The 25,619-nt window shown below is 35.9% G+C and overlaps 3 protein-coding genes across 5 annotated transcripts in view; 1 reads left to right on the plus strand and 2 right to left on the minus strand.

The window, feature by feature from the left end:
* Nucleotides 1-1,291: 1,291 nt before the first annotated feature.
* Nucleotides 1,292-5,330, minus strand: LOC147759140 (sorcin-like). The gene is made up of 5 exons (XM_086998692.1): nt 5,222-5,330; nt 4,271-4,370; nt 3,245-3,406; nt 2,803-2,946; nt 1,292-2,521 (listed from the first exon to the last, which is right to left on the minus strand). Exons 1-5 carry the CDS (start codon nt 5,270-5,272, stop codon nt 2,295-2,297), a joined length of 684 nt encoding a protein of 227 aa, XP_086854818.1. The 5' UTR covers nt 5,273-5,330; the 3' UTR covers nt 1,292-2,294.
* On the plus strand, nt 5,326-25,001 carry LOC147759141 (NPC intracellular cholesterol transporter 1-like). 2 transcript variants are annotated; one of them, XM_086998686.1, is made up of 23 exons: nt 5,326-5,547; nt 8,406-8,559; nt 8,981-9,992; nt 10,388-10,520; nt 11,168-11,406; nt 11,845-11,945; nt 12,165-12,331; nt 12,519-12,653; nt 12,945-13,127; nt 13,521-13,635; nt 14,034-14,161; nt 14,577-14,711; nt 15,109-15,198; nt 15,594-15,784; nt 16,255-16,385; nt 16,728-16,851; nt 17,008-17,069; nt 17,420-17,648; nt 17,935-18,166; nt 18,777-18,890; nt 19,117-19,279; nt 21,458-21,613; nt 22,915-25,001. In XM_086998686.1, the coding sequence occupies exons 1-22, from the start codon at nt 5,494-5,496 to the stop codon at nt 21,610-21,612; spliced, it is 4,047 nt and encodes a 1,348-aa protein (XP_086854812.1). In that variant the 5' UTR covers nt 5,326-5,493; the 3' UTR covers nt 21,613; nt 22,915-25,001. The 2 variants fall into 2 exon arrangements, with proteins under 2 accessions (XP_086854812.1, XP_086854813.1); XM_086998687.1 differs by lacking the exon at nt 21,458-21,613.
* The window catches only part of LOC106172912 (prolyl endopeptidase-like), a 31,032-nt gene continuing 30,400 nt past the window's right edge, over nt 24,988-25,619 (minus strand). For both annotated transcript variants that reach the window (XM_086998691.1, XM_086998690.1), the window contains one exon: nt 24,988-25,589. In XM_086998691.1, coding sequence (XP_086854817.1) covers nt 25,524-25,589 — 66 coding nt within the window. In that variant the 3' untranslated portion in view covers nt 24,988-25,523. The remainder of the gene's footprint in view (nt 25,590-25,619) is intronic.

Consider the following 25,619-nt stretch of genomic DNA (forward strand, 5'->3'; position numbering starts at 1 on the left):
CCTTAGAACAAAGAAAGTGCGATTACACCCACCGCAAGAGATTTTTGACGTGTTCTCCACCCTTCCCCCCAAGTTCATCAGGAAGCTTTTTTTTTCTATATACTTCTACATATTAAAATTTATGTAAATCAAATAACTTATGCTCTCACACAACTGTACCAGACCCTCTCCCTCGACACCTGAGTGTGTACAATTCTTTTGTTTGCCAACAGCTGTGGGGAATTCCCTCTTCATCCACCGAACTTTTTGATTGGACAGTCTTTGTTGAGGTGAAACAACGTAAGTGTATTGTCTCTTGAATGAAGGCAAAATCATTTAGTGCAGGGATATTTTCTACTATATTTTTTTACGAATTAATGTTCTATTTATTTCTCATCAAATACGAAATACAGTATTGGTAACCCGGAAAAAAACATATTACAATCGATGTAAGGTAGCTTTTGTTTAGTCTAAATAACCTTTTTGCATCTGTGTTGCGTTAAATCATGGAATAAGTTCACGAGGAACGTTTCATTATCAAAATGTGTGTCCGGATGAAGTGGAGACAATTCCATGTGTTTCAAAGTTCATAAACCTGCAAAGCTATCCTCATGAAAGTGTTTTATGTTGTTGAATCCTGCATATACTGCTTTCAGATTTCAAATATAGTGCCTTCTCCTGGTAATAACATCCCCAATATGTTTTTCTTCCTGCTTTTGGTACAGAAACATTTCTTAAAAGAAAAATAAAAAGGTCTGTTCAGGTTTTAAAATAGCGTATAGCCCGTAGAATTAACCCCATGTTTATCTTGCGTTCTTTTCTGTACCCTGGGTATTTTTCTTATCAGTAAAAACAATTTGCATATCATATCTCATATTTCATCTATCTTTATTTTCAAATTTCAGGAGTTTCATATTAGTAGTAGTAAAATGAAAATAAAATATATATTAGATCAAACGATATTGTATTGTTTCTGCTTTTGAAAAGGTCATAAGATTTCTAGTGGGAATTTGAAAAGGAAGGTGCTTGCCATGCGAGGTTTAAAAAGATTAAGTCTGCCACACTTTGTGGCAATATTTTCTTAAGCACAGAATTTAAAATTGAGGAAGTTATAAACGGAAGTAAAAATTACTGACTTCAAAAGAAATTGAAATTTCCAATGATATTAGACATTGTAAGAAAAGATCCCAGCATTTCAAAACAATAGTGCACTAGCACAAGTCATTTTGTCTGTTACAAGTTCAATAGTAAACATACGACATGTTTATGAGTAGATTTTTCTCATCAGTAAAAACAATTTGCATATCATATCTCCTATTTCATCTATCTTTATTTTCAAATTTCAGGAGTTTCATGTAAGTAGAATAAGTATGAAATGAAAATAAAATATATTAGATCAAATGGTAGCCTATTGTTTCTGTTTTAGAAAAGGTCATCTTAAGTGGGAATTTTTTTGGGGGGGAGGTCAGTCATATAACTATCTATACCATATTTAATATTTTAATCACACATTATGATATATCTCATTGCACTATTTTATAAATAATGAACAGTAATGCTTAAATAAATACTACAATATAAAATTTAATTATTTTCACTTGACAGGAAAAATTTTATGACATTAATTTAATCGGTGCAAGGAACCACAGAATTTGCACATTATTCTGGTTTTGCATTTCATGACCTTTTCATTCTTTAACCCTGTAAGGCTACAGTAACTTCTTTCCAAGGAAAAAGATAAATATTGGTCATGCCACACAGAAAACAAAGTATCAATAAAAATATGTATAACAGATTGCAGATATTCTTAAATAATCCAAGGAAGAAATCCTAGACTTGTAAAAGTAAGTTTCACCTAACACCTCAAATTGTCTTTAATCTTAAGTAACCATCATAATAACATTTAATGGTTCGGATGATATTCATGTAACTCAACCTCTTAGAGTAATGCCAACTTGAAATTGAACTTCTAACAAATGTGGCATTTGGACAGAAAAGTTTTGCAGATAGAACTGGACAAGATTCACTAATAGGCGCATCCTCTATACAGAAAAAACGGTGACGTTTCTGTTCAAAACCAACACCTAAAGCTGACAAAATATAAAAAAAACTTTACTACCTTTTTATGTTTGAAAAACATTTACCAACTCCACATCTTTTCAGGAATAAAATAACATGGTTTGGTCATCATCAATCATTTCCATATGGTGACAATGACACAGAAACCACTGACAAAACTAGGTCAAGGTGACCCCCCCCCCAAAAAAAAAAAAAAAAAGGTCAACCTGATCCAGTTTTTAGCATCAATCCACCAATCACGGTTTGTTGAGCATCACCATGCACATGAAGTCCTCATAACTAATTTGAATATTTCCAGTTCCAGAAGTGTCCCTGGCCCTGAAGTTGTCTGTCAGAGATCTGAGGAGGACACATGATTGGATGAAATTGTCCAAGGTCAAGGCCCTTCGTGCATGGACATCATATTTGGTGACGATTAACTGAGCGAACTGTGGCGATAAACGAAATCCCATTTCAGTGAATGCTGCAATAAGATAAAGTCATATTTAAATATTTCTTGAATCATGAGAAACACCTGCTCACTAAAAGGCTCTATTGATCTGTGGACTTACTTATCTGTGGATCAAATATGGCCAACCCACTTGAAAGCTTGCTCTAATTTATTGCTCTGCTCCTGTTAGTTTCAAATTTATCTTAGAGCTTGTTTGTTTCATATGTAAGAAAACATTTCTAGAAAAATAATTCATTATTTATTTTCAATTACTTTTACCAATAATGACCAACAGATGCTGTAAAAGAGCTTACCGTTATGCAACTCATTAAACTCTATAGATCCAGATCTGTCTCTGTCGTATCTGTCAAAGACTCCCTTCCACTGGTGTATGTAATTCCACAGGGCCTGGAACTCATTCAGATCTATATGGCCGCTGTGATCCCTATCAAACATACCTGGAAATAGGATACAAATTGCACAATAAAGAAAGAAAATAGTCAGTGTTAGAAATGAACGCTGGAACGTCTGCCCGGGGCTGACAACTTTCAGAACGGACTGAGAAGTTTTTCCACCTGGCAGGCATTCGAGCCAGCTACTTTTCAAGATGGCTGAACTTTCGGTCCTGCAACTAGTTTTCCTAAGAGGCAAACAGTGAATACAGTGTTATTCTAGGATCAGAGAGGTGATACTACCTTCAGGGTAGGTACCACCACAGTTATCAATAAGTTACAGTTTTCAAAGAGATCTACCCACCTATCATGAGCCTACAAGTTTCAGCATTAAAGTGGCTCCAGTTAGCATTGGTGAGGGCCTGTTGCAACTCTGTGACTGTGATTCTGCCAGATCTGTCAGCATCCACTGTGGTGAACCAGTGGTATACCTGGGGGTCTATCCCTGGGGGTGGGGCACCATACCCTGGAATTAGAGTTAGAAAATACTGTGAACCAGTGATACACCTGGGGGTCTATCCCTGGGGGTGGGGCACCATAACCTGGAATTAGAGTTAAAACATACATATACTGTGGTAAACCAGTGGTACACCTGGGGGTCTATCCCTGGGGGTGGGGCACCATACCCTGGAATTAGAGATAAAACATACATATACTGTGGTGAACCAGTGGTACACCTGGGGGTCTATCCCTGGGGGTGGGGCACCATACCCTGGAATTAGAGCTAAAACATACTTATACTGTGGTGAACCAGTGGTACACCTGGGGGTCTATCCCTGGGGGTGAGGCACCACACCCTGGAATTACAGCTAAAACATACTTATACTGTGGTAAACCAGTGGTACACCTGGGGGTCTATCCCTGGGGGTGGGCACCATACCCTGGAATTAGAGTTAAAACATACATATATGGTGGTGAACCAGTGGAACACAGGATTGTATCGATTGGCTTTGTTCCTGGGGGTTTATCCCTGGGGTAAATTCTATAGTCTAGCCACCTGTCACAGGGCGGATCCAGAGATATTTTCTGACAGTCTTCCAAATTATCTTTCAAATTGTTGATCCATCCTCCATTTTTTGACCATCTTCCAACAGTAAAAAAATAGATACCCATCATGTAAACTTGAAAATCTGCTGTCTTCCGGAAGACCCACAAGACAGCCTCAATATGCCCCTGTGTCATTAAAAGTCAATACACCTCATACACACTGCATATATACTTTGGTCTCACTGAGATACATTTTAAGCCATTTTGCAGGGAGGGGGGGGGGGGGGGGCGGTGAATGTTTAATCAATATGCATTTCACTTCAACTAAAAACATCAGCCTTACCTGGTTGTTGATAACCACCATACCCAGGCTGTGGGGCTCCGTAGGGTTGCCCTGGGGGTGGGGCTCCGTAGGGTTGCCCTGGGGGTGGAGCGCCATAGCCCTGAGTATAAGGGAACATAAATAATGCATTTAAAATAAATCACATCAATAGATATTAACAATGAAATACAAATGATTGATTTTTTCATACTGATAAAGACAAAGTCATAATATATTTTACACAATTAATTACATAAAGCTAGAATACCACTACATAATTTTAAGGGTTTAAACTCACCCGGTAAAACTGTTTGGTTGACAAGATTTATAGATGTGATTAATTGATTTTTCAGTATTGTAGGGTAAGCCAGTTAGCACACTTACAGTATCTCCCCCCCCCCCTCAAACCTATAAGTCTTTAATTTTCAATGTTAATCAAAAAGAAGTTATGTGGTGACTTTGATCAATGTATCTTTTTTTCTTTTTAAATTAAATCTTCAAGCTCTTGCAGCAAATTTCCATCCAAGGGATATCCTAGGCCCTCATAACATTTGTATGGCGCAAAAACATCGTTAATTAGTAAATTAATTACCTAACTAATTACTCTGAATAGCGGAAACATTGCACAAAGTCACAGCACAAAAATAACTCAGAGAAATTCAAAGTTATATCAAGATGGAGGAAATACAAGTGCCAGTCAGTCTACTCGCAAGTTGGTACCAATCTAGATTTTAGTCTTAAGAGCAGTTGTAAAAGGGAAACAAAGGGAGAGGCACAGCAAGGGTGTGTCACTGAGAAAGTGAGAGAGTGTAGATGGCGGAAGTGACTGTGTCCAAAGTTGTAGCACAGACTCTGTCACCGTCTTGAACTCTTCCCTGGCAGAAATTTCAATTTTCTCTGTTTTCTTTTTGAATCTGACAGTTTGCATTTAAACCGCACACAACTAATGGGAATAGTGTTCCTTCAAAATACCTGTGCAGGTTGCCCGTATCCATAGCCGCCAGGTGGGGGATAGCCTGCCATATTGGATCTCGAAAAATCACGCGTGTAAAGTTCAATCTCGCAGGAGTCACATGACACATCGTACGACCCAAGTTTCAAAATGGTGGCATGACACACATTGAGTCATACCGCTCTGATTAAAGTTTATCATAAAAATTAACGAAAATTCTGCGGTTAAGTGACTGGACCAAGATAAAAACGATCTGTTTCATGACTGACGGAAGGCAGCCAATACAGGAATTATGAAGAACGTGATGTACCTAGCTGTCGCGCTGTTTTTTATTTATAATTTTGAGGTGGGTTTGGTCGATTTTATTGTTTTGTTGCTAAGAATCAATTTATATATAAGGTATTGTTGAGATTCAGTCAAAAATGTTATGAATTATCATAAAGATCTTATTACTTTCTTGAATTAAGCCCATACTAGTAATTTTTGCCTTGCTACATTTCAATTGATCTTAAATGTTTAAGGTTATCAAATGCCCTAACATTGTGTTTGGCTGTTTTAAGTACAATTATTTATATTTCAGAGATAATTGACAGTTGAATCAGAATCACAATCGCTTATTTAAGATTATGAATTAAAAAAAAAACATGCATTTCATTTTAAAACCAGGTGAAAATGAGTAATATGTAACTTCTGTTCACCTGTAATATGATATTCATGTACTGGTAGCTGTACTTTGTACAGTACTAGTACTTGGATGTTGCTGACTTTGAAAGCATTATTTGGTGTCACACAGACCCCACACCATGTTTTCAAACTAATTCACTAAATGGCAGTCTCATCACTGGTTAAACAAGAAATGATAAGGATTAAAGGCCACTTTTTCAGATTCTTAGACCTAACCTGTAGGTATCACAAATGGCCTGTAGGCTGCAATGTAGCTTTACACACCAATGATACATTGAATAATGATGCACGTCAATATGCTGACAGGAAAGCATCTTCAAACATGCCATTGCCCTGTGAACACAATTGATAAATACATCGTAAATAAAACAAAAATATTTGCCTGGTTTGATGATTATGTTATTCTGATTTGGCATAATGATGAATCGTCCTTAAAGAGCTGTCAGGAACAAGATTAAGAACAAATGTGATTACAGTAACTGTAAACCATGGGTCCAGTAGCCCAAGTGGTAAAATTAAAGGGATAATAACTCTTCGTATGAGATCTATATTTCACAATAAAAACATTGTGAACAACTCATAAAAATATAATGTATTCTGTTTTACCGCAAAAATGTCAGTTATAGCTATTATTCTGATATTTGAGCTTGTCTTTAGACCAGAATGTTATTATGCAGTATGTTTTCCCCTTGAAAAAGTTTATAAACCACGAAACCATGGAGAAAAATCATCAACCCACTCAGAAACTAATGCCATAGAATTTATTATGAGACCTATTTTTTAGGTTGATCACTGCAAGAGACTGTAAGAGACATATTTTACAGCACTAAAGAAATGTCACTGACTATTCACATATTAGTAAAAAAGCGATACCTTGTGACTTTGGTTCAAGCAGTGCATTTATTTTGTTGCTCACAAGGGATGTGTTATCAGTTGATTACGCCTTGAAAAGGACAACAATGTCATGAATTTAAAATTTATTACAGAGAAAACCTGTGTTATCTTTAAACAAAAATAAGTGTTCAGTCTCACTTGATTGAATAAATTATATTGTCAATTGTGATGTCAGACCAGGAATTAAAGCAATATGTATGATGGTCTTCGAGAAATAAGAACAATGTAACTGAACGTCAAAAAAAAAAAAAAAATACTGCTGGCAATATAACAATCACTGTGTATTTGTACTTGCTGGTGTTTTGTAAACAGCTACTTATGTAATAAATAAATACTGGTGTTTTGTAAACAGCTACTTATGTAATGAATAAATATCATATTTATTACATAAGTAGCTGTTTACAAAACACCAGCAAGTACAAATACACAGTGATTCATATAAGTGAAATAAAAAAAAGAAGAAAAAAAAATATATATAAATAATTAAAAAAAATTTTTTTTTAATATAATGTATTAAAAAATATTTGATATAAGGTCTCATGTTGAAATGAGTAACCTTGATATACATAAGTCTTCTGGTTCAGTCAGTACACTTTTCACTGCGCTGGATACTTTGGACTTTGTTCCCATTATACATAATGTGAAGTTCTATATTTAAAGGGCACCTGCTCAGCTGTTGTTAATGGTTAAACTTCACTGTAAAGCTCTGACCAAATAATGATGTTGTTGACACAGTTTCCTTTCTTAATTGTTTGTGACGAGATGCAGGGTCACATGGGCCCAAGCACACCTCCCCCCCCCAATCCCCCCCGAAATATTTCAGACTGAGTGCTGCTTAGTAAGGTTATTTTGGTGGTGACAATGGGTAAGGAAGGGGAAAGTGTGTGTGTGTGTGGGGGGGGGGGGGGTGACAGTATTGAATGCAGGGGTAACACTGGGTTTTATCTACAAAGCAGTTGATATTTCATTTGACATTACATTATCTCATTTATCATGTGATACACAATAGGTTAACTCTTATTGAAGGAACTACGTAAAGGCTATCTTTTTGTGTCTGTGATTTCAGTATTTGAGTTCATTCAAGTGCAATTCTTACCCCATGGTGTTAGCATTTCACCTTTGCCTGTGAGCTTGTGTAAAGCAGCTTAAACTTTGACCTACTTTTGCCATTATATTTTTCAGTATAACATTGTTGGAGTTGTGGTATATTTTTTCCCTCACAACAGAAAAAGCATTAACTTTTCAAATAATATTAACAAGTATAACAAGCAATACCAAACAGGTTTTCATCCCGGATCTACCCACTTTTATGTGACATAAAAATTGATTCAGTTGTGACTGACAGTCTAAGTTTACTGTCAGTGAAAAGATGTGTGTCCATGTGCATGTGTGTGTGTGTATGTGTGTGTGTGTGTGTGTGTGTGTGAGAGAGAGAGAGAGAGAGAGAGAGAGAGAGCTGAGAGAGAGAGAAAGATAGAGAGAGAGAATGGACTTGCCTGGCAATATTTTTGAGTAAAAAGTTAATAAACAGATAAATAGATACATATAAATAAACAAAAATACAACTCACAAAAAGAAGAATATACAGATAATTTTGTTTACAGAAACATTTCCAAATTATTTCAGACTGTGTCCTCAGCAGACCACTGTGTTTGGTATGGAGAGAAGACATTAGACTCTGGAAAGATCCTCAATCCATTTTATAATGGAACGGCAAAGCCTCTACTGAATGAAAGTGCCAAAGCTATCTTGAAAGAGCTGTGTCCACACATGGTAACAGGTAAAAACTGACTAACAATTTTACCAATTTTACTAATATTCAGTTGCTAACCATTTTACAGTACTATGGGTCTGCCTACCATTGCTTTATATAATTATAAATTTGACTAATTTACAATTTTTAAAAATTATTTAACATTGCTCTTTTGTGTCAATGATTCTTCTGCTGTAATTTCTTCCTTAAAATGTCACAATTTAATTTTTTGATATTATTATTATTATTATTATTATTATTATTATTATTATTATTATTATTATTATTATTATTATTAAATAAGTATTATAACATTAAAGTATGTATATGTTTAGCAAATGTTTTCCCCCAAAAAACACCAGTTTTGGATTTTAGTAAAATAAATATATATAATATCTGTATTTGACACTAAAAAAAAAAACTTTTCATGATTATTTTGTCTTTCCAGGAGAGAACATATCGACGTGTTGCAGTCCAGATCAGATCTACACACTACAGAAGAACATGGGGGTCCCCAGTCAGCTGATAGGGCGATGTCCGTCCTGTTACTCCAACTTCCGCAAACTCTACTGCGACTTTACCTGCAGCGCCACCCACAGCAGTTTCTTAAGAGTCGATCAAGTCATTCCCATTTTAAACCTCGTGAATCAAGTCACATATTTCATCGATGAAGGTTTCGCAGACAGGATGTTTAACTCGTGTAAGGATGTCGTCATGCCGAGTAACAACGAGAAGGCAATGTCAGTGTTGTGCGGTAACGCAAACTGCAACGCCAAGAAGTGGTTGAACTTCATGGGAAATCCCATCAACTCCCCTTTTCAGATTCATTACATAATGTCTGGGTTGCCTCCCGGCTACGAAACCTTTAATATCAGCACAACTCCATGTTACGAGGCGGTAGATGACGACAGTTTGGCGTGTAGTTGTCAGGATTGCCCCAAAGCGTGCGGGCCTGAACCCACCCCCAAACCTCCTCCACCCAAATGTTACATCTTAGGGATCGACTGTGCCTTTTTCATCATGGGATGCATCTTCATAGGCTTCTTCTTAGTTTTCATCATCGGCAACATCTTTTATTACATCATCTGTAAGAACACGTTGGGAGTCAACCGACAGGATGATTTGGAAGAAAATGACTGGGCGATCAACAGCGACAGCAGTGACACTGTCCCAGTCCTCAAGCCTGGGGCTGCGCAGCGGAGAATCATCGGGAAACACGAGATCAACTGCTTGGAGAAAATTGGCTTCCACCTGGACAGATGGCTTCAGAAGATTTTCACCAAATGGGGGACCTTCGTGGCCAGGCGTCCCCTGGTGGTGCTGATAATTGGCCTCCTCTTGTGTGTGGCTCTCGGCTGTGGTCTGCTCAAACTCTCCGTCATTGTGGATCCTGTTCAGTTGTGGTCAGCTCCCAAAAGTGTGGCCAGGACACAAAAGGATTATTTTGATCAACATTTTGGGTAAGATTTCTGTTACTTTATAGGTGTTACAAAAATACTTTGATCAACATTTTGCTTTAAGATTTTAGTTACTGTATTGGGATTCAACATATTGTGTATGATTTTAGTTACTTTATAGGTGTTATAAAATTACTTTGATCGTCAGTTTGCGTAAGATTTCAGATACTATTATATGAGGTGTTATGAAGATTATGTTGAGCAACATTTTGGGTTAGCTGATACTAGAATTTGTAGAGTAATTCTGTAATGGGTTTTATTTACTTTCATTCATTCACTAAACTGGTGTAAGAAAAATAAATTAGTAGTTGAACAATATGCCTTTGATTGAAGTGCCCTCAGTGCTTGCATTTTCAACTCCTGTCAGGGATGTATAAGTAAATATGTCTTCATTCCAGGCCATTTTATCGCACAGAGCAGCTCATCATTACGCCTAAGAATCAGTCAAAATGGTGGAGAACCAACCTCGATCCTTACTCCCCGGGAGAAACCCTGATTGGGCCTGTGTTTAAAAAGGAGTTTTTGTTGGAGGTAGGGGAGGAATTACAACTTAAAACTTAAGCCCTTTTCATATTGCATGTTACACTTACACTGTGTTTTTGTACAAAAATTATGAAAATTGACAGGTTAAAAGCCCAGTTTTTAGAGTCATCTAAAAAGAGCTCTCCACACTGCTAGTTAGATTAATTTTGATTGGTCTAAGTAGTTAGAAGCCAAAATTGTAAAAGGGCGCAAAATTAGCATAATAATAATATGTGACCATCTGAGTGAATATTTACAGATGTGTAAAACAGTGTAAAGAGAGCCACAGACACAGATGGATGAAGTGTGGTAAATCAAATGACCTTCATTTCAAAAGTAGACCCCAGTATGAGAATTAGCAATAGTAATTCCATCTTTATCTTTAAAATGAAAAAGGCACCCTATTCCAACAAACCAAGGGTTTCCTCAGGATTTGGGGTACAGGAAGTTGAAAGTGTGATTATGTAATTTGGTCATTGATTTACTGGGAATCCAACCCAAGCAAGCCTAACCAACCAACCCAAAATTTTTAAAAGCCATCCACCATATTTGAAAATGTAAGCCGTCTTTTGAGGCTAATGACTTTCCAATTATTAGCTTGACACATCTGTGGGGAGAGCCTTGCACCACACTCATAATCATTTCCTCTCCTTCAGATCCTGGACCTCCAGACCAAGATCACATCTCTGGTCGCTCACGACAATGACACCAACGTGACGATCAGCCTGGAAGACATCTGCTACAAGCCTCTCAGTCCTGACAACAACCACTGCACCATCATGTCTGTCCTGAACTACTTCCAGAATAACGTCACCCGCCTGGAGTACACCGCCTGGGATGGATACCACCTCCAAGAACTGGGCGACTATTTCGACCATCTCTTGTCCTGTGCCAGGTGGGTAGGGCATGCTGTAGGTTTGTTTGTTTGTTAAGAAATGAAGTGAAATAAAGAAGCTAAGGAGTGTGTGTGTGTGTGTGTGTGTGTGTGTGCGTGCATGCATGTGTGGAAGAGAGATTCAGGGCCCCGTATCTCGAAAGCATCGCGTATTGCGAATCGCTATATTAAATAGAGGCTACAATGTATTATATGGGACGAGTTATGGAATCGAGACACTTGCGCATGGTCGCAACATAGCAAAGCTTTCGAGATACGGGTCCCTGATTGATTTATTTCAGATTGCCTTCACATATTAAGTTAGTACATTCATAGAGAACTAAACCTTATCATCACACAAGTAAATAGATAACACAGTTTCAGAAATACATAAATATATTGAGAGAGAGACGCACTTCTTGTAATTATTATCTAATATTAAATTTTCTATATTCACAGAGGTCCAACCAATCCCACAGATACTGCTCTGACTAAGTTACCTTGCCTTGCAGAGTTTGGAGGGCCAGTGTTACCTTGGGTGGCTTTGGGAGGATTTGAAGGTAGTGTCTTGATCTGTGTTGCCATCTATCCTATTGTGTATTTTGTTGGAAATTGAAAGGCATGAGTGATGAGTGAAATAAACCCTTTGACACTACAGTAGAAAGGAATTATAACAAAAAGCACAACCTTGAATGAGAAGCTGAATTCCATGTCTCTTGTAAATTAATTTCTTTTTGTTGATATTTACATGTACAATTAATGTTTTATATCAATATTAGGTGACAATTATGAAGATGCTACAGCTTTGGTTGTCACCTTTATTGTCAACAATCATGTGAAGGACAGCGACCAAAAAAATGCCACGTTGTGGGAGCAGGTGTACTTGGACTTTATGAAGGAATACGTGAAGAAGGATAGGGATTTTACTGTGGCTTACTCAGCTGAGGTGGGGTTTCTCTAGCTCTCTCTCTCTCTCTCTCTTTCTCTCTCTCTCATCAAACAACACTCAGATCAAACCACAAATTGAAATGAATTATTGTTTCTTTATGTATCTCTCTCTCAGACCCCTTGTTTTTCATGTATTTTAGGTTTTGTATAATGCAATTTATTGATAGATTTATCCATTTTTGCAGCGTTCCATTCAAGACGAGATCAACCGAGAGAGCAACTCTGATGTCTTGACCATATTAATAAGCTACTTGATCATGTTTGCATACATCACTATATCTCTAGGAGAGGCCAACAGCTGTGATACAGTCAGATTACTGGTAAGTCTTGAGAGAGAGAGAATAGTATCTATCAGTGTTAGAAATTAAGGGTGGATCGTCTGCCAGGGGCTGACAACTTTCAGAATGGGCTGAGAAGTTTTCCCACCTGGCAGACATTCAATCCAGCTACTTTTCAAGATGGCTGGACTTTCGGTCCAGCTACTAATTTTCCTAAGAGGCAAACACTGGTGTATATAGTTTATACAGTTTATCCTTTAAAAAAAGTTTCAATGGTCTAAGAAACAGAGTAAGTGATGATGACTAAATAGTGTGTATTTATTTCTGTTTCAGATTGACAGTAAGATCACTCTGGGTTTCGCGGGAGTTCTCATCGTGTTTCTGTCCGTGATCAGCTCACTGGGGTTCTACAGTTACATAGGTGTCCCCATGACCCTCATCATCATTGAGGTCATCCCCTTCCTCGTCCTGGCCGTCGGGGTGGATAACATCTTCATACTGGTACAGGCCTACCAAGTAAGTGTAGGGCAAAGTTTTGTTTAAGAATTGATTCTGAAGTCATCGCCAAGTTTGTGCTTGGACCTGTAGCCAGCATATTCTGGAGAGGGGTTCTTTTTCTGAAAAATGTGGACCTTTGTTACACTCCTTAGTTGACCTGCATTTACATAAAACATGGAATCAAGATAAGATGTCAGATTCAGAGCAGTTTTATCCATTCCCCTCCCCCTTATCTATTAAAAGTTGCAATTATATAAGTTTCTTAAAAAAACAGCTAAGTATAGGCTTTTATCTCCAGCATTTCACTCACCTCGGCAAGCAAGACACACTCACCAGGGAATGAGACAACTAAATAGTTGAAAACTTATGAATATTTAAATACATCACATTAATTTATCTTGTTATCTCCAGCGCTCCCAGCGCCGCCACAACGAGTCCAGAGAGGAGCAGCTTGGGAGAATTGTGGGTAAAGTGGGCCCCAGTATGCTGTTGACCAGCTCCTCTGAAACCCTCGCCTTTTTCTTGGGTGAGTTGTTTGAATATGTCAGTGTATCTGATATTAGCATGCAGTAACCTTGCTCAAATAGACTGCAGTTTCAGTAGTTACATATGCATGCACAAACATATATTTCATATCTTAAAATCACCAGCATGTGAATAATTTTTGTTATTACCACCTCACCTTGCACTGTCAAGTTGCTGAAGATCAGAGGTATTCATGTGCAAATACACATAATGTGCATACATACACACATACATGCACATGCGCTTGATTCTGTGTTGTTTGAGGTAAATATTATACAAATATGAAGTAATTTATGTGTAATAATTTATGTGTAATGATATATATTTATTAGTAATAACTTCTAAGTTGAAGTAATTTTAAACCAAACCCTTGACCTCCATCTCCCTCTTCCCCCCCAGGTGCCTTGATAGACATGCCAGCTGTGAGGATCTTCTCTCTGTACGCCGCCCAGGCAGTGCTCTTCAACTTCCTGCTACAGATTTCAGTGTTTGTGGCACTTCTGTCTCTAGATGTCAAGAGACAAGAGGTAAGTTATTGGGAATATATTTGCTGAGTACCCCAATGATATGATTTTTTTTTCTCGTAGGTTAATCAGTTATTTAAAAGAGCAGGTTGAGATGTGTAGTTTTGAATTGCGTAGCATAGTCCTTGTACTCCTGTGTGTTTGATGTCTTTTGTTGTTAAGACAACAAAGAAAACAAGAAAGTAAATATGTCATAAAGTCTGTTTGATAGTACAGTGATGTTATTGTCTAAGACTAGATAATATGTGCACTATGTTTCAAGCCACCATCTGTGTACCCTGATCATCATGAAAAGTGAATTATATATTACTTATTATTAAATCTCTAAGCCAGAATACTTCTACAGTTTTATATTTAATTACCTGGAACAATATGATAAACTGCTTGTATTTTTATATGATTATCTTTTTGTTATCAGAATAACCGCATTGATGTGGCCTGCTGCGTCAAAGTCGGGAAGTCCATTCCTCCCAAACAGGACAGCTATTTACTGGCCTGCTTCAAGAATTACTATGCACCTTTCCTGATGAGTGACTGGGTCAGGCCTTCTGTGGTATGTAGACTTGTATTGTGTTAGGTGTGACTGTTTTGTGAGAAATTGGGTGAGATTGAATTGTTTTGGTTGTGTTAGTTGAGATGCTATCAATTTGTTGTGTCTGACCATCTGTGGTGAATACACCAGCATTGTGTAAGGTGTGAAAGTGTTTTGAAGAATGGGTGAGATTTTTGTTTTATATTGATTGCATCAGCTGAGACTGTTCTCTGTGAAACTTCAGCACTTGGACTTTGCCACAAGATGGCTTTGAGTACAATAATAAATGCAGTGGAAAAATGTCAAATGATGGTCAAAAGTATTACAGTTATATTATTGTTAAGTACAAATAATTATGAGTTGTTTGATAAATATTTAGGATAGATTTTGAAATCATTTTTTCCTCATTTTCTTTCAGATTGTGATATTTGTTGGCTGGTGCTGTGCCAGTCTTGCCATGGTGCCTAAGTTAAGCACTGGCTTAGATCAGAAACTGTCCATGCCCAGAGTAAGTACACATACTAAGTATGTAAGTTTCACAAATATGTAAGCTTCAGTTGGGTTAAGGGGAGTGGTACAGGTACAGGTAATAGGAAAATTTGCCTGAGGACCTTGTTCACATGACACAAAGTTTTGAGTATTTCCGCGTGTTGCATTTGTGCCACAAGTATCCAGTCAAAGTAATTTTCTATGAATTGCTTGCACAGTGTCTCCCTCGAAATGAATATAATGGGTGCTTATTGCATATCATTAAAAATTCATAATATAGATTATGAATGATGGTTTTCCAGGGTTCTTCCAAAACAATTTGTTGAAAATTGATTACAAAAAATATTAGTTTCAAGGAATCTAACAGTACATCTATTGAAAAATAGTCACAAAGAATTAAAATTGTTTATCCAGGATTCTTACGTTCTGACCTACTTTGACGCCATGGCCAAGTACCTGTCAGTAGGTCCACCTGTCTACTTTGTGGTGAAGGACGGGTATGATTACAGCACTCTGGAAGGACAGAACTGGATATGTGGACTACCTGGCTGTCATCAGGACTCACTGATTGGACAGATTTCACTGGCTTCAAAGTTTAGTAATGTGTAAGGGACAAGTTTGAATTTCATTTGTGTATTTTATTTTATTTTATTTTATTTTATTTTATTTTATTTTATTTTATTTTATTTTATTTTATTTTATTTTATTTTTGCTTGCTGAGATAAAGTTTGACTGGGTTGAAGAATTAAGAATGTGTTAATAAGAAATATTTTTTATGCTGACCAAATGTTTGAAATTTATTGGTTTCATTTTTGAAAACATATGAAAAGACAAATAGCTATTAATAGTTCTGTGCAAAAACTGTGTTAGCCAGACTACATTAATAATAATAATGATTTTTATTTGCAACTAAAAGTTGGATGGTACATACTTAATTATAGTAAAATGGTAATTCCAAATAAATCATTGAAATATATTACATTTTAAAAGATGTTTAAAGATATTTTCATTATAAAGAAATGCATTAAAAATGAATCTTTGGTTGTATTTACTGATGTCCATGTGTTGTGTCCAGCTCCAGGATAGCCCAGCCTGCCAGCTCCTGGCTAGATGACTACTTTGCCTGGTTAAAACCTGGAGGAAGTCCTCCTTGCTGCCGAGCCATCAAAGATGACCATGGGAAGGAGGTGCTCTGTCCCTCACTAGGTCAGTGTGGTCTGTTGTCACACCTAACACATTCAGGGTGTTGTCTGTCTTGTCTTATGTATGTTGCTGTCATACCTAATGCATTCATTGTGTTCTCTGTCTTGTCTTATTTGTGCTGCTGTCGCACCTAACACATTTCTGTCATTGTCACATCTAACACATTTAATGTGTTCTCTGCCTCGTCTAATGTGCTGTGTTGTCAAATTTATGACATTTTCATTTTGAGATTCAGGTTATATGAGATTTGTCAGGTTCCTGACTATGATTTTCAAATGAATGGCAACTTTCTTGTGATTTTACTCACTTGATGTTGTCTGATGGTATTGCTGTTTTTTATTCCAGTTGACAACAGTTCCTGTTACAAGTGTAATACCAGTATCACTCGGGACCATCCTGATAAAGACACCTTTGTCCGCTACTTGCCTTGGTTTCTGGAGGATAACCCAGGAATCAAGTGTGCCAAGGGGTGAGTGTGCAGTACCTCCCCCCCTCCTCTCTCTCTCTCTCTCTCTCTCTCTCTCTTCCAAAGAAAAACTGTCAGTCTTAAGTGCATTATATTAATATTTCTTCGCTTTATTATTATTATTATTATTATTATTATTATTATTATTATTATTTCCAGAGGTCATGCTGCCTATGGCCAGGCCGTCCATTTCAATGACGCAGCCAAAACCCAGATTGGAGGTAAGACAACTTCACAATTACACACACACACACACACACACACACACACACACACACACACACACACACACACACACACACACACACACACACACACACACACACACACACACACACACACTGGATTGAACTTGGCAAAACACATAATTACAGTTGAGAAAGAAAATGAAGAGTCTTTCGAATTCCTACAGAAGGAACACAAAGAGGGGTTTCCATAAGTGTTTTTCAAAACCTGATTTTTTCCCTGATTGCCACACAGTATTATGTAAACAAGAACAGTTTATTATATATCACACTAGGAAAAAAAGAGAAAAAATTACTTTGTTAAATTACTTAATTTTCCTTTTTAGGCAGCTACTTCATGTCCTACCATACGATCCTGAAAACCTCACAGGACTATATCGAGGCTTTGCGCTATGCAAGGCAAGTAGCGAATAACATCACCAAAGCAATGAATGACGCCATGACAGGCACTGAGGAAGAGGTGGCTTACAAGTACAGCGCCCAGGGAAACATGGAGGGGAATATCACATTGGAGAAGCACAAGAACAAAAAGAAATTTGAGGTGTATCCATACAGGTGAGTAGATGGAAGTCTATAGATGTATTGTATATATTTTTTTTAATATTTATTGGTTCATGAAAATTATATAATAATTTATACATATAAAGATGGCAAATCTCAAAGAACCTAAAAATACAACTAATTAACTAATATAACAATTAATTAATATATGTCTAATGATGATGGAAAAGAGAAAAATATTAAATTTAATCTTCTTCTTCTGACTTTATCTTCCTAATTTTAAAAGTACTTGATTGTATTTGACAATGTTAACCTAATCTTTGGTATGCTCAAATTTCAGCGTCTTCTACGTTTTCTACGAGCAGTATCTGCTTATTGTAAAAGACACCTGGTTCAACTTGACATTGTGTGGAGTAGCCATCTTGGTCGTGACCTTTGTGCTGCTTGGGTTTGACCTTTACTCCGCCATCTTGGTTATCTTGACAATCAGTATGATCGAGATCAGCATGTTTGGAATGATGCATCTTTGGGGGATTGATCTCAACGCAGTGTCTTTGGTCAATTTGATCATGGTAAGAGTGGTCAGAATGCTCTTCAGCTACTGTCAGTTTAATATGATCTTAATGCTCTGTTCTTTGGTCAGTAAAATTCTAGTGTAAATGATTATCTAGTTCTCAATGAAAATAGCCTCAAACTATAGACCATGAACATGATATTGGACTGATTATCTCATCTTCTGTTCTATTGTGTTAATTTGGTATATCACGTCAGATTTAACAATAATGATAATTAGTCTTATATGCCATATCTACTATTTTGTTGTTTTGGTACATGCATATTATATGTAGACAACGATATTCTCAAAAGTAATATTATTCTCACATCCTCTATGCTAGTGTGTTGGTATAATATCTGATGTACTATTCTAGTGTATTGGTACTCAGGGGCAGATCCAGAGATATTTTCTGACAGTCTTCCAAATTATCTTTGGTGGTCCGTCCTCCATTTTTGACCGTCTTCCCACAGAAAAAAAAAAATCAGATACCCGTCAATGTGAACCTGAAAATCTGACCATCTTTCAGAAGACCTAGAAGATGACCTAAATCCACCCCTGGTACTTGTATTCAGATGTCTACAATGATATACTGGAAAATAATATTATTATCTGTTTTTCTATTCCAGTGTGTTGGTATATCCGTAGAGTTTTGCTCTCACATTGTACGAGCGTTTGCAGTCAGCATACGAAACTCTCGAGTGGAGAGAGCCAAGGATGCTCTAGCTCATATGGGTAGTTCAGTGAGTATTAGTGGATTTTTTCTTATAATTTTATTTTTAGATTTTTATTTCACAGCAATTAAAAAAAAACATGTAAAATTGTATAGGCAGAGTACAAAAAATTGATACAAGATATTAAACAAATATATACCTTTGCGGCTTACATTTTCAGGATATTTTGTAGGTTCACTTTCATCTCTATATTGATTTATAAAGAATTTTCCATCACACTTTTTCTCTGCTTCAGGTGTTGAGTGGTATAACACTGACAAAGTTAGGAGGCATTATAGTTCTAGCTTTTTCTAAATCACAGTTATTCCAAGTCTTCTATTTCCGTATGTACCTTGGAATGGTGCTGTTTGGGGCGACACACGGCCTCATATTTTTACCAGTTTTACTCAGTTACATAGGTAAGTGAAAACACTGTCCTGTTTGATGTGATTGTATTGAAAGTTTTTTGTTTTATGTCTTTTTGTTTGTTGTTTGTGTGTCATTTTTTTAAACTTAGACTGTTTGGCATCTGTCTCTGTATAACTCACTTGTAACGCAAAGTAGAATGCATTAACTTTTATGCCATTTTTAAATAACAAAGAAAATAAATAAAAAAGCATTAGTGTGCAATTTAAAGACTGATGACTGTTTCAGTTAATCTATTCATTGTTACCTGATTGTAAATGTTGCTTCTAGTATCTTCAATTCTTAGCAACTGTGAGGTTTATAGAATCAGAGGAGGGTGTATTAATTCAGATGATTTCAATTTACATGTAGTTAACACTGGGTGGCTCCAGTTTCACTTAAGAACTTCACTTAAAAGTTGGTCTTATTTTTAATGACAAATTTTTTTGGTCAGCTTCAAGGTAAATTTGTCAAAGTTGGAGTAGAGTAATTTACATCATTATTGTCATGTCATTGTGGTTTGATTTTTGCTATCGTTTAATTATATTTTTCTTGTCAAAACATTTCTCACTTTTAAAATTAAGTTATAAAATTTTTATATGGAGTTGGACTACGGCTGGTTTATTTTAGGTGAAACTTAAGACCACCTTTCTACTGAAGTTCTCTGGTGACCCCCCTTGTGTAGTGCCAATGCTAACATGTAGTAAACATTACAATGGACTAAAACCAATAGTAGACTAATTGGCGTCACCATATTTTTCATAATTTGATTTTTTGGTATCTTTGATTTTTCATTTATTTATTTTACAATGTGATGCACCCAAGGGGTACTAATGCCAGTTTGTAGTTTGGAGATCCAAGTGACACATTTAAGTCTATTTTTTGTCCGGACAGGGATAAAGCTTCTGATGCAGTGATTTATGATATAAGTTAGATAAAGATGGAATAGTGATTGACATTCATACTTAATCTTTTGCTTTGAAGTTACTGTAGCATGGGGGGTCAATTTTATTTCCAAATTTATCTTAGGTTAAGATGAATAGATATTTCAAAACATTCACTTTGATTACGGATAACCTAACTGCTTATTGCCAAGTAAAACATATTTACACCTAGCAAAACTTGATATTCTATATAAACCTTTGCCTATCTAGACTAGAACAGCTTAATCCTTTCAATAGCTTTTAGCTTTGCTCAGCAGTCTTAAGAATGCCCCACTTTATGTCCATCTGTCCATAGTTGATAACCAGTGTTCCATCATACCTTGAGAACTGCATTGTGTTGCACTGTCACACCCAACACAATGTTGTGTACGCCTGTCACACCTAATGCAATGAACACAATGCTGTGAATCACTGTCACACCAAACACAATCACAAATATCCTACACTGTTACTCCAAGTGCCTGACTTATCATTTAATTTATCAACACATGCTTAGGGCCTTCCAACCCAGTTCCTGGAGGCTCCTTAGCGTGATAGGTCTCCAAGCTTTTAAATAATAGCAATAATGACAATAATTACGAAAATAATAATTTATATTCTAAAATGTCCTCAAGGTCCCACCAAGTCTTGATGTGACTTGTTATCACAGTCATCCAATGTCTTCATTGTGTTTCTTTAAGTATTCTGCAAGTAAATATCAATATTAAAATCATTTTTATGATCACTTGATACCAAAATCAAAGGCTAAAATACAGGTAATTGTGAGAAGTTAAGATCTTACTCAATCTCCTCCTTCCCCCCCCCCCTCCCATACTCCAAAATTAACACATCCCTGTCTACCTGTTCAAGCAGCCACAGTTTCCCTTTTTATCCTCATGTATATTTATCACACCTCTACTGTAAAACTTGTAAAAGTTTTTGATTTCTTTTCCCTAAGTTGCTTTTTTTTTGTAAAACAGCTTTTGCATGCTATTATTTCCTTACTGTACATGGCTTTTACCAAGTTTTCTTTCTTCCTTTTTCATATTTTATCTGAAATACTTTGGTTGTGGATTATTGTTTAAAAATAATATTTAATTTTCATTTTTGTATCAGGTAACTGCTCTATTTTTTAGTTGTCTGCCTTTACTACACTTCACTCCATGGTCAGAAGGCTAGAAATAACATTTATTTATTTATTTATTTATTTATTTATTTATTTTTTTGCCCATAACTTGTTTTTCTTATCCCACCTTTTCCTCATTTCAGGCCCTCCAATTAACAAGGCCATTTTATTTGAAAAACAACAAAAGCACCGTGATCGTGTCACCTATGACGAGAATATTGAAAGGGACAGCAAAAAAGAGCCCACGTCTCGTGTCATAGACACTAGGGATGGGTCATATTCAGATCAGTTGTCTTAAGGTATACACAGCCATCAGGGTTGTAATTACACAAAATGCAAACACATTACATAATAATTGATACCTTTGCAACACATTGAATAATATAATATCCATGTGGTATAATATTCCTGTGGCCTTTGACCTTTAGAAAATGAATGTGACCTTGACCCTGTAGATTTCACCTTGACCTGGCCAATAGAAATTTCCCATTCTGGTGTGTTCTTGTTTGGTTCTTTGCCTGTAGGATTCTTTTTTACCTCTTGAGTTTGAAACTACCATTCTTTTAGAAAAAAAAAACAAAACTCTTATAACGTACGGCACAATACTTCTTTTCACTGATTCTTTATGGTAGTTATATTCTGTTTTTTTTTTGTTTTTTTTTGTGCAATATTGTCACTTAGAGTAAATGTTTTGAAAACGGCAATAGTATTCAAGAAATAGAAAACAGACAAAACAGCAGACTCCATGTATGTTGATGAAAAGTAAATTGTTTCTAAAGAAACTAAACGTTCAGCCCAAATATTTTGAAAGTATCTACAGTTATCAGGAAATAGAGAGATTAAACCTTGAAAACGGACAAATCAAAATACTCAAAGTGCATTGCTTTTAATGAGCCAAGCAAGTAGAAAGAATTATCACTCTGAACTGAGTTCATTTATTGTTTGCTTTGGTAACACTTTCACCTGTCAGTTTTATTTTAAAATCTGGCTGGCCTAAACAGTTTCAAGCCCGTGTACTTTTATAACAGGTGTTTGCTGCCACAACTACTTATTGTTGATAATTTACACTGTTGCTGTAGGTAGAGCTGCCATGAGAAGAATAACTTATTGCTCCTAAAATGTGAACATACTAACTGTCTTGTGTAAACAGTAACATGTTTGAACTAAGCCCAAGATTTGTTTACACCTATCTGTCCCATGCTTTACTCATTTGTCACAATTTCGAATGTGAAAGAAACATTTGTAAAAAAAAAAATGTATCACCATGCTGCCACCTATGTTTAATAGCCGTAACAAACACTGTAATAAGATTTAACGTTTGTGATAAGAAATGTGAAGCACATGCAGTGGAAACGGAGTTAAAGGTTTCAAAACATTAATATGTAAATGTAAATGTAACTTAACTCGTCTTAGCGCCTGACATTTAATTGTTACCCCCAATCCCTGCAGGTCCATAATTTTAACACCAGTATGTAGTCTGTTTTGGCCGCATAAAGTAATTGCAAAAGATAGACTTACAAATTTCAATTGAGATAAGCTGACATTTATTGAACATTAGCCAATATTACCCACAATGCTAAATTACCCATGATTCTTGCAGGTCCACCGTTGAACAAGGCCACTCTGTATGCCAGCCAGAAAGATGACAGAGATCAAGGCAAGACCATCGAGAATGTACAGGTCCTTTGTGGTGATACTTGAAACAGCACAACTCCCAGGCGGAGAGACTTAAAACAGAACTTTATGAGGCATACAGACTTGGCCAATGAAAAAATGGAGAGAGAGAGGGGGAATGATAATCATTAAAAAGCAAAATCAATGCAACTCATTCTGTTCATCAAGTTTTGATGTTGAGAATCATTATTCAGACTTGATAATTTTATGAATTATTCTCAAAAGGTGAGAAGCTAATTTAACATATAACGTTGAGCACCACAATATTTGAAGGCTGTGGTATGCCCAATTTACATGACCCTCATTCCTAAAATAGTGACCAGAAAATAGTAGGTAAATATATACTTGCCTGAAAAAAAATTAATCTTGCCACAGTATTTTTGTAAGTATTTTGTTTTCAGGAGATTCAATTTAAAACTGTGGCTTCTATACTCAGGGTGCAAAATTTTCTAACTTTAAGTTAGGACACATTTGGATGAAAAAGCATCAAGATTATGTATGCCATCGTTTAGAAAGCTGTCAGAATTTAAACACGGCCTTTGGGGGCTGTGTGACGTCAGACTTTTGTAAAAAACATGCTCAGAACTTTTTGTTAGCTAGGCGGGATCAACTTTTTAGTCCATAGGCTGAAACTTATGTGCTGAAAATGTCTTCTTAGAAAAAGTGACACATAAAACACGATTTTTTTTTTTTGTACTTATGTGCAATAAACTAAAATTCTAGATAAATTGAGAGAAAACAACCAGAAAAATATCTAAATTCTGTCAGTTATTATTTCTTTGTACCACATGCACTACCGAGTAGTCTACACATTTTCTGGCCCCATTTTCCTCCAGATCTTTTGATATCTCACTTAATTTTTAATGTCAAATTGTGAGATTTTGACCCATTTCTTATTGCACTTACTGCCCATTGTGTGGTCATTGGTTAGTGAATTTGGTTCCTTTTGTCCATTGTGTCTTACTTGTGTAGATAACAGAAAATAAAAGAGGCAGGTTCTCTTTAAGGGTAAATTCTAAAGATACATTAATATTATAGAACTGATGTAATTTCAAATGACTGTATATGGCATTGGATGTGAAAATTGGTTGCAATATCAGCAATTTTCTAGAACTCACTCAAAATTACTTGGAGTTAAACCCCCAAATTCCATGTATGCTCTCTTTGATTATAATCTCTCAGAAAATTTTATTGGCAGCTCATTTTTTTTTTCTTTTTTGAAAAAGGGAGTGCTGATGTGTTAAAAATTGAACATATATATATATATATATATATATATATATATATATATATAAAGACTGTGAATGATGTTAATGTTAAAATATATACATCTAAGATATACACAGAAAAATAAGAGAAAAAGAAAAAATTACTTCACGTGAATGAAGTATTTACACTGCAACCAATGGAAAATTTTTGACATTTTGTCTAATATTGTCAAATGACTTCTGGGCTTAAAAATTACTTATATATTTATGTTATCGGCTGTGCTTGTGCTGTATATGTAATCTGTTGTTAGAGTTGATTTACCTTTGGTTTTAAGTGATGATCGAAGCAGTCATTTGAATTATTTCACCACATATGAGTCAAGTGTTGAGAAAAGAAGATCCACATCCAGCAAAATAATATATATACACACACATTGTGCAATTTTTACATGTATAGATATTCGATCCCTATATCTGATAAATCACACCTTCTATTAGCAAAGTGTTGACAATTTTTCTCCTTTAGCACTTGCGCACATAAAATAATTACCCCCCTGATTGGTCAGTTTTGGTAAATTATTGTTACAGGTTTTCTTCTTTGGTTGTAAGAGCTAAAGTGATACAAAGCGGATAAATTTTTTAGTTATTGGAACACTTTCCATAGATATGATAAATAATTGACAATCTTAATTTGTTGCGGAAATATAAAATTTGAGTGTCATTTGTAAATAAGTGTTGGCACAGTCAATTCTTGAGCAAATTGTACATAAGAAGCAAATAAAACAAATGTGTTGAATAAAAAAGATATTTGTATTTATTGTTACATTTTAACATATAAAATAAACATCTTTTTTTTCTGATTAAGAGATGCAATCATGCTATTTCATTACTGAACAAAAATGTTTGTAGTCATTTGCCCTATCTCTACTTTTCTCTACTGTTGCAATATTGGAAACAAAAAGACTGAATTGCAGTTCTACAAATAAGTGGTCATGTTTTAATATCTGAAAGAAAAAATTTAATTCCTCAAAAAAAAAAAAAAAAAAAAAAATTAAATGGGCAATCTACAAGGAGGTTAGATTCTAACAAAAAGATGGGTAACATATCGGGGGGATATAAAAATCAGTTTGTAACAAAACCTTAAATTCAGTTTTATCTTGAAATAATCATTTTAAGGAGACTCAAGATACAATAAAAGACAAAACATTTTTTCTCACATCTATCACAGTTTTTTAAATCTATCAATTAAAGCAGCAACTTCCTCGTGATTTTTTTCTCAGAGGAACTGCTTGTGAAGTGGTGCCCTCTATAGAGCTGTTCAAGAACTTCAGTCTCTCCACTCCAGTCCAAGGTTGAGCACTATGAAACTGTAGATGTCAGTCAGCTCTTCAATCTAGAAAATTAAACATTACAACACTCAGTT

The sequence above is a fragment of the Lingula anatina genome, unplaced genomic scaffold (genome assembly GCF_051362555.1).
Source record: "Lingula anatina isolate TDL-2025a unplaced genomic scaffold, LinAna3.0 unanchor82, whole genome shotgun sequence".
NCBI classification, from domain to species: domain Eukaryota; kingdom Metazoa; phylum Brachiopoda; class Lingulata; order Lingulida; family Lingulidae; genus Lingula; species Lingula anatina.